Here is a 15442-nt window from a genome sequence, read left to right as displayed (position 1 = left end):
AAACTTAAAAATTTATTAAATGAATGTTAAAATTGTTTTGCAATTTATTTAACGAAATTAAAATAAACTTCTACGATTTAGTCACATTATGCTTTAATGATAGTCTTTTTCTTTTCTTCCAGGCCCTCTGAGTCACCCAAAGACCAGGAGAAATGACCCTCTACAATGGATGCCCTAAAGGGACTTGAAGGCAGCTTCCTTGTCTAACTGCCTAGAGAAAGTTTTACTGGTTTGTTCCTTATTAGTTAACAGGTAAAATGACAGAACAGTGTGATTATTATCTGAGCAGGACCAAATGAATTGGTCTTTTGAGTACAAACCCTTGATTAAAACTAACACTATACATACTAATACTATCTCTCCTGCCTTCATCCTCTTTTATCACTGGATCCTTCTTCGGATGATCCTGGGCAACCTGACTAGAGTTCTCTTTGTCACTTGATGGAGAATCACAGGCACCATCAGATTTCTTCTCAGAGGTCTCCTCATCCACCTTCTCCAAAGGATGAATTTTCACAATCTTTACCTTCAGCATTTTTTCCTTCCCAACCTATGAAAAGCAAAACAAAAAAAAAAGTTTTAGAAATTAAGACAAATACAACTTACTTCACTGAGTGATAGTATCTAAAGCTAAAAGATGCTTTGATTTTAAAAAAAGAAATGGGGTTAAAATTTCATCTCTTCTTTTTTCTTAGGGGAGAGTCACTTTTATTTAACCTCCTAGCAGCTTTTTCCCATATAGATGCACTTTGGGCCCATTGTAGAAATGTCCTACCCAAAGACTAGAGGTGGTAAATTAAAACCATTCCAGACCCCCATATTATGGCACTCACCTCAAAGTCACATTCCTCCCCCACAGCATACTTGGTCATGATCTCAAGCCAGGCACTATCGACCAACTTCTCTAAGGAGATTGTGTTGTGATGGACCATCTCCAGCACAAGTTTCTCATACCAGGCAGGGAACTCCTCCTTCAATCTAAGGAAAGACGTCATGATTTGTAACCAGGAAAATTCAAAACAACTGCCAAAGGTAGCTATTTGGTCAAGGTAATCCTAGCGCTCAAAAATTAGTAGCTTGTTATTTTATTACCATCACTTGAAAGAACACACATTGTCCTACATGGTCCCGTGAAAGGAATCTTAGCTCCCAATATTCATTAGCTATGAAATTCTTAGCAAGCAAATTTTCAAAACTATTATAAAAGTACAAGTTAGAAAAAGGAACATCACAGCACCAAAAATGACAAGGGAAGAGACACAAAAATTTTAGAAAGATACAACTACTCTAAAACCACAACAATCTGAATACACTAAGTGGACAGTCTAATAACAGTAAGCCAAGCCAAAAGGGTTCTTTTTGAGGACACTGAATTCCAATAAATTAGTTCAATTCAATACCCATTCGTGAATACAATGCAATCCACACCACACCACACGCCCCCCCCCAACTGAGCCCATCAAAGAATTGAACAGACTGGTTTTAAAGTTTATGAAACACTTCAAATGCAATAAAACCTATTTACAAAGGGAGAAGAACAGGATGAATACTATATAGAAAAATAGAAATCTTTCTAGAACAAGAAATGATTAGGTGGCTAAAATTTAGAAAACTTCACATTTAAAGGGTTATGCCCCAGTCTCCAGAATGTAAGGGTTCTAATACCTCAGAGTTTTATCAGGTGTGATTCAAGCTCTTCCAGGGTGTATGGAAGCAGATTCTGCAGGAGATGAGGAGCAGAACTCGAAGTGAAGAGGAAATCTGAATGCCAGCAAGTGGTCTTGGAGGGAGAAGCTCAAGACCAAGAATAAAGGGGGACAACAACCCAAAGAGAAGACCTCTGGCAAGACAAAGATGGAGGCTAAGGAAAGAGGGAAAAGAAGGTGGAGGTGACTGTCAAGGTATTTATTAAGAGAGAAAATAAAAACAATGATAGCTCTGAGAGCTAAAGATTCCCTAAAAGCATTCCACAACAGGGTTACCTGGAACAGCAAGGACAAACAAAAACTGAGGGACACTGTTAGCAATTAAAGTGAACAAAGACTGTTAGGAGAGACAAGCTTTGCCTAAAATAAGATACTTTGCTTTCAGATACTGAAGAGAATCGGACCCACAGTAAGGTGCTTCTTGAGAAAGGCTTATTACCAAAGTTCAAGGAAGAGCTTTTTATATTCTGCATTATCAAAGAAAATTAAGTTTTTCTTTAAAAATTAATAAAAACAAACCTAAGGGGGCTTCTATGTAAAAACAAAGGTCAAAAGATGCAGAGGAGAATCCTAATCTTGATGACAGAATAACAAGAACAGTTATCTTAGAGCTAATAAACAAATGAGGTCCTTCTTGAAGAGGAAAAATTATGTAAATTCTTAAGAGTCTATCAGATGATCCAGAAGGTCCAAAGAATTGTGAAGTATTGACTGGTGACTGTGTAAAGTCATATATTTATTGTTCTCATAATAATAGAGGTTCCTCAAATGCCAAAACCAGAATATTATGATCTACTTCTTAGTGATAATTAAACATAATATTGTCAGAAGAAACTTAGAAAGTATTAGAAAAGGTTCTGAAATTTGGAGTGAGAAAATTAAGATCTTAGTTGTTTAGATGGTTTTTTATCACTGCTGTCCATCAAAGAAAAAGATGTCAAAAGATAAAACATTTTGGAAATGAACTAATAGTTTAAAAGAAGGCATCTAAGGACAGGATTTGAATATTGGGGCTGTAGAATAAAATATAAGAATGACAGTTTCCTCTCCAGGGAAGTAGCAAATATGACATGAAATGGGAATAGTGTGTCTGCCTAATGTCTGGCAAATCTAATCAAGGGGTTTTTAAAACTAAAAATGATTATGGAAGAGAGTACGCATATTTTCAACATAGGAAGCAAAATCCAAGAAAACCATCTAAGTATACACAGACTAAAAGTATGTTGGCTAACAAGTAACAAGGCAGGAAGGCAGCAAATCTGACCTCATAGATACAACTTAAAACTTGGTAGGAAGATGCTAATTAAGAGAATTTCTTCCTTATTCAAAAGAAACAATAAAGAGGACAGAATGTTATAAGATATGCTCAAATAGATAATTTCTTATTTGACAAAAACTGCTGAAAAGCAGAATGTTAGAAAAAGGTTTAATCAGATCAACATCAGGACATGCAGCAATAAGCTCAAAAAGCACAAGTAACCTGAAAAGATCTCTCCATAAATCAGATTAAGGAAGGGAAGGATTAAAGGGAAGATGGGGAAGGAGCTTTCACTGAAATGCAATCACAAAAAAAAGATTTTTAAAAAATGATCTTGATCACATGATATTGATTTTGCATGGGGGAAAGTCAATACAACTAGGATAAAAATATCTTTGCAAATATTCTGCTAAGGGATATTAAACTAACAAAGGATAAAAGACAATCCTCGGTGAATAAGTATTCAAGGGACACATTTCTCAAAAGACTTATGGTTTTACCTCACTTATAGCAAATTATCAATGAAGAGAATGTAGGAGAGACTATGGGAAGAACATACCAATACTGTTGGAGGGGTTTTGAATTAGTCCAACCCTTCTGGAAAAGTCCAGTAATTATGGAGAAGTATTAAAATGTTCATCCAAGACTGCTAGTCTCAGACTATAAAAGAAGTCAAAGAAATATCCAACATACATCAAAAATTTTTACAGTGGGGGGGAGGCTAGGTGGTGCAGTGGATAGAGTAAGGGTCCTGGAGTCGGGATGACCTGAGTTCAAATAGGCCTCAGACACTTAATAATTACCTAGTTGTGTAGCCTTGGGCAAGCCACTTAATCCCATTTGCCTTACAAAAAAAAACCCTAAAAAAATTTTACAGTGGCAATTTTTGTAGTGGTAAAGAAATGGAAACAAAGTAGATGACAATTGATTGGGGAATAGGTGAATACAATGGAATATAACTATACCATAAGAAATGATGACTATGAAAAATTCAGAAACCAGAGATACATAATAACTATAACAAAGAACAACTGAAAACGAAGGCTTATGAGAATAAGATAATATTAACAAGTAAGCCTGGCCCCAAAAGATGAAAAGACACCTCTCCTCCGATCCTCACACCTCACCCCCTTGAAACTGGCAATGATAACCAAAAAATGGCAGCAGTTATGAAAGAGAGGTTGTGGCATGATTGGCACACTAATACATTGTTGGTGCAGCTAACAACGGAATTGCATGCTTCTATATGACAGTATGACAATATAAATGGGGAAAAAAAAAATCACACATGAAAAAAATCAAAAGTAAATATAACAAAATTATAAAGATCAAAGATCAAAGAGGTCTGAAAGAGATGAGAAGATATCCTCAACCCATCTCTTTTTAGAGATGGGACCGTTGTCCACATGTATCACACACTGCACATGTTTTTGGACTCTCAATGTTACTGGGCAGTTGGACTGATCTTTCTCCTCTTAAAAATATTTGTTATATGAGATGACTCAGGGAGGGGAGGAAGACTAGGGGGACCTGATAAATAAAAAGTTTAAAAACTGTCTTAAGGGTTTTAATCAACTTCAAGCTCAATGTAAGTATAACAAAATAGCAAAGAAAATTAATACCATCTTTTGAAGTATATTATGAAAGACACAATACCGAAAGAGGTTACAGTCCCACTTCCCTGGTCATTCTGAATTCCTATTTTAGGAAGATTACTGATATTTGGAGAATGTCCATAAAGAGCTAAGAATAGTGGATAGCCTCACACCATGTCATAATGATTTTCAGTTCAAAGAAGAAATGTTCTCCAGGATGAAGCCCAGAGAAGGTTCACAGGCCACTAGAGTAAGTACCTTGAAATCTATGGGGCTAGCATGTAGAAGACTGATTCTCTATGGCCCCTGGGACCAGAATTAGCAATGTGCAGAAAAGACCAAAGACCAAACTGTATGCCTGATGCTGATTCCATCATTTAACACCTTACTATCTACTGGACAACTTTTTCATCCCCTCCACCATAGCTTTCTTCCCTGTAAAATGAAGGGCTGAACTGCATGACTTTCAAGATCTTCCAGCTTTAAATAAATGATCTTATCTAAGAGTGAAGGATTTCCAGGTCCCCTCCTCCACCCCACCCCCCCACCTTTCAAGGCTAGCTAATCACTGGCTGAGAATGTGAGAGAAGGGCTTCATGTTCAGGCTAAACCCACTTGGGCTAGGTGGCTTCTGAAATGCATCTGATTGTAATCTATGATACAGATATAAACTTCAAGACATTGAGACCACTGAAGAAAATCTCTAACACTTAGGGAAACAGAGGAAAAATAATACAATAATTAGAATGAAGTCATATTACTTACAATATTGGGCAAATTTAGAAATACTAAAGCTCAGGGAAAAAAATGGAAAATATATTCAGGGAAAAAAACCAAATTACTCAAAGCTGGTTTTTGTTGCTAATTATATTTATAAATTATTGATGAAGGCATATGTCACTCAAGGTCCAAGAAATTAACTTAATATACTGCTGTCCATAGAAATATATCTGGCAGCTTTCAATGTGGCTCAGTTTTACCCCTCAAATTATATATCTATATTTAAAAAACATTAACCTCATTCCACTCATTCAGATAGTAAAAAAAAAAAAAAAAAATCACACATAAGAAAATTGTCAATACCTCTTAGTTAATAGTCAGTCCAATAATTTGGAAACTGTCAGCCCTGAAACCAGAGTAAACTCAAAGCAGTTAGCTCTACTGATGGCTCTGCTTCTCCGAGTGACAGAGGAAGAAGATGGACCACATTTGGTGATAGAAGCACCTCTGACCTACATAGTCATTTGTTCATCTGATGAAAGGAAGTGAATTAAGTAATCTATAAAGTTCCTTACTATAATCATCTATAATCCTCTGAAAAGAAAAATTTAGTAGCTGAAAAGTCTCCTTTTCTAGCCCCACCCTAATATTAGGACAATTTTAAAAATCTGGTCATTTTCAGAATACACTCCTTGTCATAAAGAATTAAAAATATTTATTGTCATTTGTTGTTCAAAAGATTGAATCCAAACTAAATTTAACAGTCAAATAACAGCAAAAAGTTTTTACAAAAACAAGAACAAAAAATTCTTCATGGTAAAGCTGAAACTACTGACCAAAATATATAATCTTGTCATTCGCTAAAAATGCCAGTCAACTGAGTGATAGGTGAAGGCAACTCACCTCAAGGAAAGCCTGACAACAAATGGTACTCTTTACTTCCACATTGGACAAGAAATAAATTATGAAATATAAAAGAATATGGTCACAAAAGTATAAGCATAATATATCGGGGGAAATAATATAATTTCTATAAAGAAAAAATCATTTTACTGCACTAACAATAATTCACTGTAGCATTTTAATATGGGAAAAACCAATTTCTATATTAGATGTTCCCCCTTCTTCCCTCCGTAAAAGGTTTTGTCCAGTAAAGACAACTAAGTCAAAAGACAGAAAAAACGGGTTTTTTTCAGGGATAATACCCACCATATATAAATACAATACAACCAGAACTATTATTTTATCTGACCCAACTTTTATGTCTCACTTCAAAGATAAAGAAACTAAATTTCAAGAGTCATTGCTCAGATCAGGGACAAATTAACAGCAATGAAGCCCAGTCTAGAATCCAGTTACCTGACTCCGCCAGTCAGGAGACATTCTAGAAACCCCAGACAACTGACATGATCTAAGCCAGGAAAAAGGGCCTCCATTTTAGTTTGCAGATTATCCCACTGACTAAAAAAGAGTAAGTAGAAGACAGTAGGAGAAATAATTTCCCTTCTCAACCCCCTCTGGGGGTTTGTTTGTTCAAGACACCATCACTCTAAGGATGTCATTTCTTTTTAATTAGTTTCCTTTTGTCTCTGCCTTCAAATTCCAAGTGTCTTCTTTGAAAAGGCAATTCTAGAATTTTAGAGTTGGAACAAATTTTAGAGTTAGGGACAAATTTCACCCAACTATTTTGAGAGGAAAACCAAAAATCCACACATTATTCTCTAGGTACTCTGGTTATGATTTTCTTAGTCAGTGTGGTATAGTGGTCAGTGAACCTAAGAATCAAGTTTGGGATGCACATAGGCTGTGTGGCCACAGACAAAAGCCCAGCACACCCTCAGCACCAGTCCCAGGCAGCATTTTGAAATACCATCCCCACTGGTAGAAGGAACTTCCTCCCAGGAAATTCCACCCAGACAAAGGAAAATAATGAGTGCTATTTTATATAATAAATGCCAAGAAGCCCGGAGAAACTTAGAGGGACTACTGTGATGTGAGGAAAGCAGAGGAAGGAAAAAAGTCTACCCTGGCTACAAGAGAAACAGGCACAATAATCATCATAACTGAATGGTGTTGAATGGAATGACCAAGGTGTTCCAAAGACTCCTGAGGCATGCCCTGAGCCCTCCCTTCTTTGCAGAGCTGAGGGCTAAGTGGATGTGGAAACACTACAGTCAGGAGGCCACTGCTGCACATTATCGCCTTGATCAGTGCTACTACATTTTTCCCTTTCTTCTTATGTATATAAGCTGAAACCAAATGCATGCTTGCTGAAAAAAGACTATTTATGGAGAGCTCCCACAGAACGGACTCCCAGAGGGGTCAAAAGAAAAGATACAGGGACACCCCAAAGGTCTCTCAAAAGCTGATAGGGCATGGGAGACACAGGCACAAGACTGCCCAGCATGGCATGCCCTCCTTAGAGAAGGTGCTGTGCTCTATAAGCAAGGTAGCATAGAAAGAACTCAAAGGAAACATGAGATGTATGTACAAGGTTAGAGACCCCACCCCAAGTGTTTACATGGACTATTTGTGCCCAACCTGTAGTAGAGCATCCTGAGCTCTTACTAGCCCAATTAAGCACAGTCGGACATAAACTTGTCTCTAACAGAGATATTGTTTTGGTCTTCTCTGATAACACAAGGACAAGAACCTGAGGAGATGAGAGTGAGAAGGAATACATAAGGAAATGTAAGTGATATAAAGGTAACACGAAATGACAGGCACAGATAAATGATCATTGCAGTAATTCTGCAGTTTGTATTCTAATGATTACATTCCACATCACTTTACTTTATGATGAATAGTAACAATAGTGACCCCTTTGCTTTTGTCTTGTAGACAAGAACAAAGACAACTCTCCATCAAGGGTCCCCAGTTCAAACCTGGCTACTTCTGCTAGCTAGAAGGGTCAAGCTGGTCTCTTAAGTCTATTTCTTCACTTGTGGGATTTTATACTAATTACAACTCAGAAAAGTGTCTTGAGATAATAAGAATTTTGTAAACCAGAGAACTGTATTACCATCCCTATCTTACTGATAAGAAACCTAAAGGTCAGAGAATCAAAACACTTTCCTGCCCTACACTTGGCTCCAGGACCTAAAAATCAAATTATTAAAGAAATTAACTTCAGGAACTCTCACAGGTTCTCACTTCCTGACATGACCTGGACTGTTTCGGATAAGAACAGGGCTAGGATCAATATTCCTACCTTCCCATCTCGTCATGTATTTTCCCAGAAACAAATGTTATAATGGATGGTTAAGTTCCTAGCTTAGCCCCTAAAATACTGTAAACACGTGATATAGCCTAAATAGAATCGTTTGTAACATTGTTTCCATGATCCTACACTGAAGAACAAACAGCTCACCTATGGTCCTTCTCGCCTAAGCATCCATTTCAGATTGCAGATTTCTCTGCTGAGATACAACACTAAGCTAGGCCCTAGAGTTTTAATATAAGCCAAGTCTGGAGCAAAAAGGAGGACCTCTATAGAGACCAATAAGAGTCAGCCTGCCCAAGGTGAAGCACAAGGCTCAAACTGCTCTCTGGGAATTCTTATAGTCTTTCTACACTAAGAGGTGAAGCACTATTAAAATTTAAGGATACCAACACCCAAGATTTCTCCTTAATTTTCAACCAAGAGTTCTTAACTTGGGGTTGATGAACCCAAGACTCCATGGATAGGTTTTAGGGAAATCAGAGAATGTAGATATGGGGGGAGAAGGACCCCTTTTATTTTCATTACTATTTTCTAAAAGAAGTGGAAAGCATTTCCTTTGATTGTGAGAGCTTCACCAGAGAACCTGCTCTGGAACATACTTCAATACATTTAAGTAACCCTCACTCTGCCCCAAGGAAGGTCACATTTGCCTAGATGATCCTTACCATTGCAAATAGAGAAAACAAGGTTTAGGTAACCAGGGCAGGTTTAACTCACCTCATACCTGGAGGATTGGAGCAGGCATGAACCAAACCTCACCAGGATCCACCATCATCCCAACTTTGGAATGTCAAAAAGCATTTCATATCAAAAAGCATTTCATCTGTGAGATTCATGCTGACTCTCCCAACCCCGAAGTGATACTTACAGCTCAGCCACTTCCTGCTCTTCTTCCCAGGCCTCCTTATGGGTCAACTGGCTGCTCCCAGTGCTCTTACATGTCCAAATCCGTTCACTGTATCTTTCCAGGCGGGCTTCATACTCTCTGTGGTAGCCGGAGTTCAGGAAAACAACATTCAAATAATGGAGGGGGGGGGAAGAACTCAATTCTCAAGTAATGATGCTTGTCATAATTACAAAACTCATAAGAGTCTAATGTGTCCAGACTCAAATACACCAAACTAAAGGGGAACCAGGGCCATGAATTAAGTACGGAATTAGGAAAGGCACAAAATCACCATTAAATGACTCAGAGTTTAATCCAGAAGTATTAGCCTCTGAGTGTGGATACTTTTTAACCTTACTAAGCCAATCAGAAGAGCAGACAGAATCAAGCTGGCATAAACTTACTATGTGACCCTGAGCAGCTTGGAAATGGCAGGGCAAATGTCTCTCTGGATTGGTAGGAGGAATGGTCTCATTCAGAGTGTTCTGGTCTAGGGACATCCCATCTACTTCATGCAAGGTAGAAGTCAGGGAACACCCCTCCCCAGGAGCAGAGCTGGAGATGCCCAATAGAGCGCCAAGGCCAGCTTGCCGGCTTCATTGGTGACTCTGGCTTTAAGCTGAAGCTGAGTCTCAGGGAAAAGGAGAAGGGGGGAGGGAACCAATGAGGACATCTCAGACAAGAGTCTGAGAGGCTGAAGGAGAGAAGCCAGCCAATGCTAACAACAGACTAATGAGGTTTCAATCCTCATGCCAGGAGAGCAGTACAGTGGAAAGGAGGCTAGATGTAAAGGGGGTTAGGAGGTGAAGAGGACGCAGAGTTTGTATCCTGGTGCCATTTATTATCTCAAGACCTTGGGTGCCTCAGTTTCCTTCTCTGTAAGATAAGAGGTGAGGCCTAGAAGGCCTCTAAGAGCTCTTCCTGTTCTGTATCTACAATCAATCCTCACTCAGTGTTTTTAGGGAAAATCGCTTAATTTCTCCTTGGGCCTCAATTCCTCACCAGTAAATGGAAGGAGTTCAGACCACATGACCTCCTCTCTGAAGTCTCATCTCTAACTCTAAACTAGCTAAAAAAAGGAAAAAGGTTGAAATAGGAAATAAATTTAAATAAGAAACTTGCAGTGACTGGATGAGAATTAACGTGATCCCTGATATAGACTTCTGCCTGGAGAAAGATTCAAGGAATCTTTCTTGAAATCAAACTTAAAAAGTAGGTCTCTTCAGAAAGCAGTTAAAAAAATCTTCAGAAAGAAAATTCACAATAATCCTCTAAACTGTCCTTTTAACTACCTTCATCAAAAGGACATTCACCAGACCACCACGTCAGGAGCCACTATTTAGGAAGTTATAGGAGAAAAAAAAAAAAGAGATCAGTTTTATGGTCCCGTACAACCTTTACTAAACTCTCTCTATACCACCCCAATGGTAAATCTGTCCATGGTGAGTAACTAATATACTTGGCATCTTATAGCAACATAAAGGGACACCATAGCCATGGTCCTCAGACCAACCTCAAAACCTTCCAAGTGCTTTCATGATGGCAGAATGAAAACCTCTCTGTATCACCACCAAAATGTAAATATTCCCTTCCAAGTCATCAACTCTCTTGGGTGATAATCAGGAGAAACCAGACACACTACAGATAAATCAAACCTACCAATAGAGTCTAAAACTATGATGACTCAACAATTTTTACTTATTCCTTAGTCTTTCTGAATAATTAGGAACATTTTTATTTTCCTACCAGCCTCTGATGTTGGTACTGATAAACAATAAACCATCTAAAATAGAATTAGAAAAAAAAAAGAGAAACAGGCACAGAAGCACTATTGGGTCCCAGATCTCACTTTCATAAGGGGAAAGATCCATTGACCCTACTGATTAGAGATAAATTCTCAAAATAATATATCAAAACCACACTAGCATATCCTAGAAAAGAGTTGAGCCATTCCTAACACTTCAAGGATCTGTAAGAGGGTTGTGGTGGATGGTGAAGGGCCAGATGAGAGTAGACACAAAAAACAAGAAAATATTTTTTAAAAACACTGTGCACAGTGAAACTGCCAAATGAACATCAAGTTCTTCTAGATGGTGAAATGGCCAAGTCAATTGGGAAGATCAGGCCTTCTGGCAGAACAGTAGTGGGGGAGTTTGATTTGGGGCAGGATCTTATAATCCACTGAGAAAAGAACAATCCCTACTATGAGACAGAGCACAGCATGATGGATGTACAGAGAGCAGGCCTCGGTCAGAAAGAGAAGCAGGGTTCCAGGGCCACCTTAGAGGAAGTATGTCACCTAATGGTTCAATGTCCTCAAGCACTCCAAAGCTTTAAGGGCCAAGCAGTTACAGATCTATGCTGATAGGAGGAGCAGCTCCCCTGAGAATTCCTTACACCAATGAAATTACAGTCAGAACCAAAATTTTAAAATCCAACTTTTCTTTTTTAGGATCATTAAAGTAATCCAGAAATCCTTGTAATACATTTCCTGGGAAAGTAGGAAAAATAAGTGTTAGAAACAAAATAAGCATAAGAGGGCAATTCTAATTATGACTTGACATAGGCAACAAAATTAGCAAAGAAAGGGAAGGGTGGTAAACAAAAAAATGATGAACTTTCTCTGGGTCTAGAAAGATTAAAAATTTCTGAGAATGGGATTGAAATCCAGAAAATCACAAGGACTATTATGGGTTGGCTGAAGACAGCCTGATTCAGAAACTGAAACACAGGAACGAGAAGGTCCTGTTGGAAGTACATTTTGTCAGTTTTCCTCTTTACACAAGACTGAATTCTCATTTCAAAAGGCTAAAAATGTAACATTTAAAAATTTTTACTCATTCATAGGTGACAACTCTCTTAGTAATGGATTTTTTGGTCTGAAAAAGTCTTTACATTATCTTCTGAAGATTATCAGAAAACAGAAAACAATCATGTCTTCCCATAAAACACCCCTAAATTACTACAATGGAACAAATTTATTCTAAGAATTGCTATACAGAACTGTGTATTACAAGACAGAAGGACCTGGATTGCTATGCTCCAAAAGGTCACCCAGAGTTAAACCTGACTGGAACAATATCAGAAGAATGAACACCTTCCTCAAGTGCTTGGTAAAGACCAACCCCCCCCCCCCAAAAGGACAACAACAAAATACCAGGGGAAAAAAAAGCAACAGATGCTGTTCTTAGGGAGATTGCATTCTTTCTAGAAAGAAACCAAGGATTCTAGAAAGAGGTGAATGGGGACTAGCCAGAACAGAGACATAAAGAAAGGAACTGGAATTAAGTATAAAAACAAATAGCAATTAAGCCAGTGTGGTTAAAATGCAGTTACTAGCAACAAACCTGGAAAGGAAAGTTGAGAAGGTTCCAGAAGCCAGAATGTCCAAGTCCTATTTGGTAGCCTAATCTCCAACAATTCAGTGTTAAATAAAAAAAAAAATTAAAACAATTCTCATTCTTTCAAAGTTTGGAATGGGGTAAATGACCTCAGCTATCTTCTGTTTCAGCACTTAAAGGTCATTGCCAACTTTTGAATTTTGGTCTCACTTTCAACAATGTTATGGGAATGAGAAGAAAAATGAAAATGAAAGAAAAATGTCCATTTGAGGGGGAACCAAAGTAATTATATCCGAAACCTATTTCAGATTCCAGGTTTCCCAAAATAAATCTACCTTTCCAAAAACCACTCACAACACAATTTGAAGTTCATGTTTCAGTGATTCTTCCACAGGTAGTAACAGACAAACTCTCATAGCAATGCTTCAGGCCTTTGATAACTACAAATGAGAACACTGAAATACAAGAAGATTTTTATGAGTCTCTATGCAGAGAAAGGCTAAGATTGGCTTTCCTGCCACGGGGGTGGGGGTGGGGGTGGGGGGGGTGTTGAGGGGAATGTGTTCTTTAGCCTTATGACTGGGCTTTCAGAGAAAGAATTGATAAGGAGAGGCTGGAGGAAAAGAAGTAGAGACACTTCTTAGGCAGAAAAGAGAAAAGCTGAAATTGTCATTTCCTATTCCCCTAAAAAAGAGGAAAAATAAACACTGCTCTAGTATTAAAGGTGAGAAAACTAAGTGTTTGCAATTTGGTTTTTGATTCTTCTGTATTTTCACTAAGCCAGTTAAGCATTACAGCACCTAAAAACTAACTGTGCTTTCACATAATCTAATACCTAAGAGAAATTCAAATATTAAAGTCAGGAGACATAACAGCTCAGCGTTCCATCTGTCCAATCCAATTCTGTCTTCTAACTGCAACTTAACTCCATCTACAGCTGCCCAGCTTTCATCAAGTCACATTCTGGGCCACATTCTTGCCTAGCACAACTACACATTCACATCAGAACAGTCAGGCCTGGCTCCTTGTGCTTACTACAACCTTCCATACAGTTAGAAAGTCCATGGTTTTTACAAGTGACTTCTGACTCAGCAAAGGGGGGAAACCACTTGAAACTAAGCAAAACATGTTAAGCTGATGGGCTTACTTAAGGACAAACCTTTCTGAAAACTAAACTTACATACAACGCTCAATGCATCCTCAAACCCCAATGCGTGCCAGTCAAGCTCAGCACCGGGTCCGATTTTGCACTTGCCGACCTCAACCTCACACACAGGCGGTTAATTTCTGTTAGGCTTCATCTGCATCATCATCACTATTGACACGGAGAGTCAGTTATGTAACAACAGACCATTCTTCACAACGATCTTTCGGAATCTTAACCAAGAGGAAAGCTCCCCATCTTTATGGGCCACCAGCAGCTGCAGACACAACAGCATGGGCCCCGTTTCCTTTCGGGTCTCTCCCAAAAGGCAAAGACCTAAAGAAGGAAAGCGAAGGCGCGGGTCAGCAGCTCCGACTCACAACCTGCAACAGACAACTCCAGGCGGCCCTGGATAAAGCTCCGAGCCGGCGCCGCGGCCGACCAGCCCGGCGCTCGTGCACTTCCGGGAGGGCCGCGCAGGCCCCGCCGCCCCGGGGCTCCGGCCGCTCCGCCGCCCCGGGCCGGTGTTCGGCCGCAGACCGCTAGCCAACACCGCCCGGCCGGCCCAGGGCGCCTGGAAGCCGACGCTCCGGGCCGGCGGCGCTCCCCTGCGAACACTTCGGTTGGGCTCGGGGGAAACGGTTTCATGAGGGATAAAAGCCCGAAGGCCGTGGGCCCCGGGGCGGCAGGAGCCTACGTGGCCCGGGGCCCGGCGCACAAAGGCCGGCTTCCCGGCCACGCACAGGCCGGCGGCGCCGCCACTGACAGCGCGGCCCCCGCTCCTGCTGCCCCCCGGGCCCGGCCCGCCGAGTCGGCGCCCCGCCGGGCCCGGCCTTTTGTCTGGGCGCCGCCGGCCCCGGGCCGCCGCGTGGCCCGGCTCCCCCCGCCGCCCCGGGGCCCCGCGGGCAGGCTCCCAAGGATACTCCCGGGTGCGGAAGGCCTCCTGCGTGTGCGGGATGACGAAGAGCGGCTCCTCTCCGGGCGGCGGCTTCACCAGCGGGAAGGGCTTGCGGCCCAGCAGCGGGGCCATCGCGGCGGCGGGGCCCGGCCGGCGGCGGCGCTAGGCCCGGCGCGAGGCCCGGCGCGAGGCGCTCCCGCGCGCTCTCCTGCGCGCGCTCGCTCGCCCTCGCTCCCTCCCCGCGCGGCGGGGGGAGGCGACGGCCCCGCTTCGGCTCGCGCTGGCCCCGCCGGCCCCGCGGAGGCCGCGCCGGGAAGGGCCCTCGGGAGGCGGGCGAGGCCGCGTCCCCCAGGCCGCCGCGCTGCGCCCGGGTGTGCCGGCCTCTGGCGGAGCGCGGCCCGGGGCCCCGGAATCCAGCGTTCGCGGCAACTCCACGGCGGCCCCGGAGGAAATTATTGAAAAATGGCGGGAGATTGCCCTCCTCCCCCCGCCCGTCCGGCGCTCACACTAACTTGCTCCCCCGTGGCGCCTCCGGCGGCGACCTCGATAGGCGGAGAGCCGGCCGGCGTCGGCGCCCGATTGGCCGAGGCCGGCCGTCGCTCAGCCCCGGCGCCCCGCCCCCGCTCGTCGCCTGCCGGGGAGTTGGGCTGCGGCGCAATAGAGGGCAGTGG

The 15442-nt window shown here is 41.6% G+C and overlaps 1 protein-coding gene across 3 annotated transcripts in view; it reads right to left on the bottom strand.

Moving 5' to 3' along the window:
• The window catches only part of BAZ1B (bromodomain adjacent to zinc finger domain 1B), a 58220-nt gene extending 43252 nt beyond the window's left edge, over positions 1–14968 (bottom strand). Inside the window, exons 1-4 of one of the 3 annotated variants that reach the window (XM_074189429.1) lie at positions 14797–14968; positions 9371–9487; positions 834–978; positions 349–550 (exon numbers count right to left, since the gene is read on the bottom strand). In XM_074189429.1, the coding sequence (XP_074045530.1) occupies positions 349–550; positions 834–978; positions 9371–9487; positions 14797–14903 (571 nt within the window). In that variant the 5' untranslated portion in view covers positions 14904–14968. The remainder of the gene's footprint in view (positions 1–348; positions 551–833; positions 979–9370; positions 9488–14796) is intronic. The other 2 variants (XM_074189430.1, XM_074189431.1) reach the window with 2 other exon arrangements.
• Positions 14969–15442: the final 474 nt, after the last annotated feature.

Source organism: Macrotis lagotis, chromosome 5, assembly GCF_037893015.1.
Source record: "Macrotis lagotis isolate mMagLag1 chromosome 5, bilby.v1.9.chrom.fasta, whole genome shotgun sequence".
Classification (NCBI taxonomy): Eukaryota; Metazoa; Chordata; class Mammalia; order Peramelemorphia; family Peramelidae; genus Macrotis; species Macrotis lagotis.
Note: the sequence above shows the minus strand (reverse complement) of the source record. Positions and strands in the feature narration are given on the sequence as shown.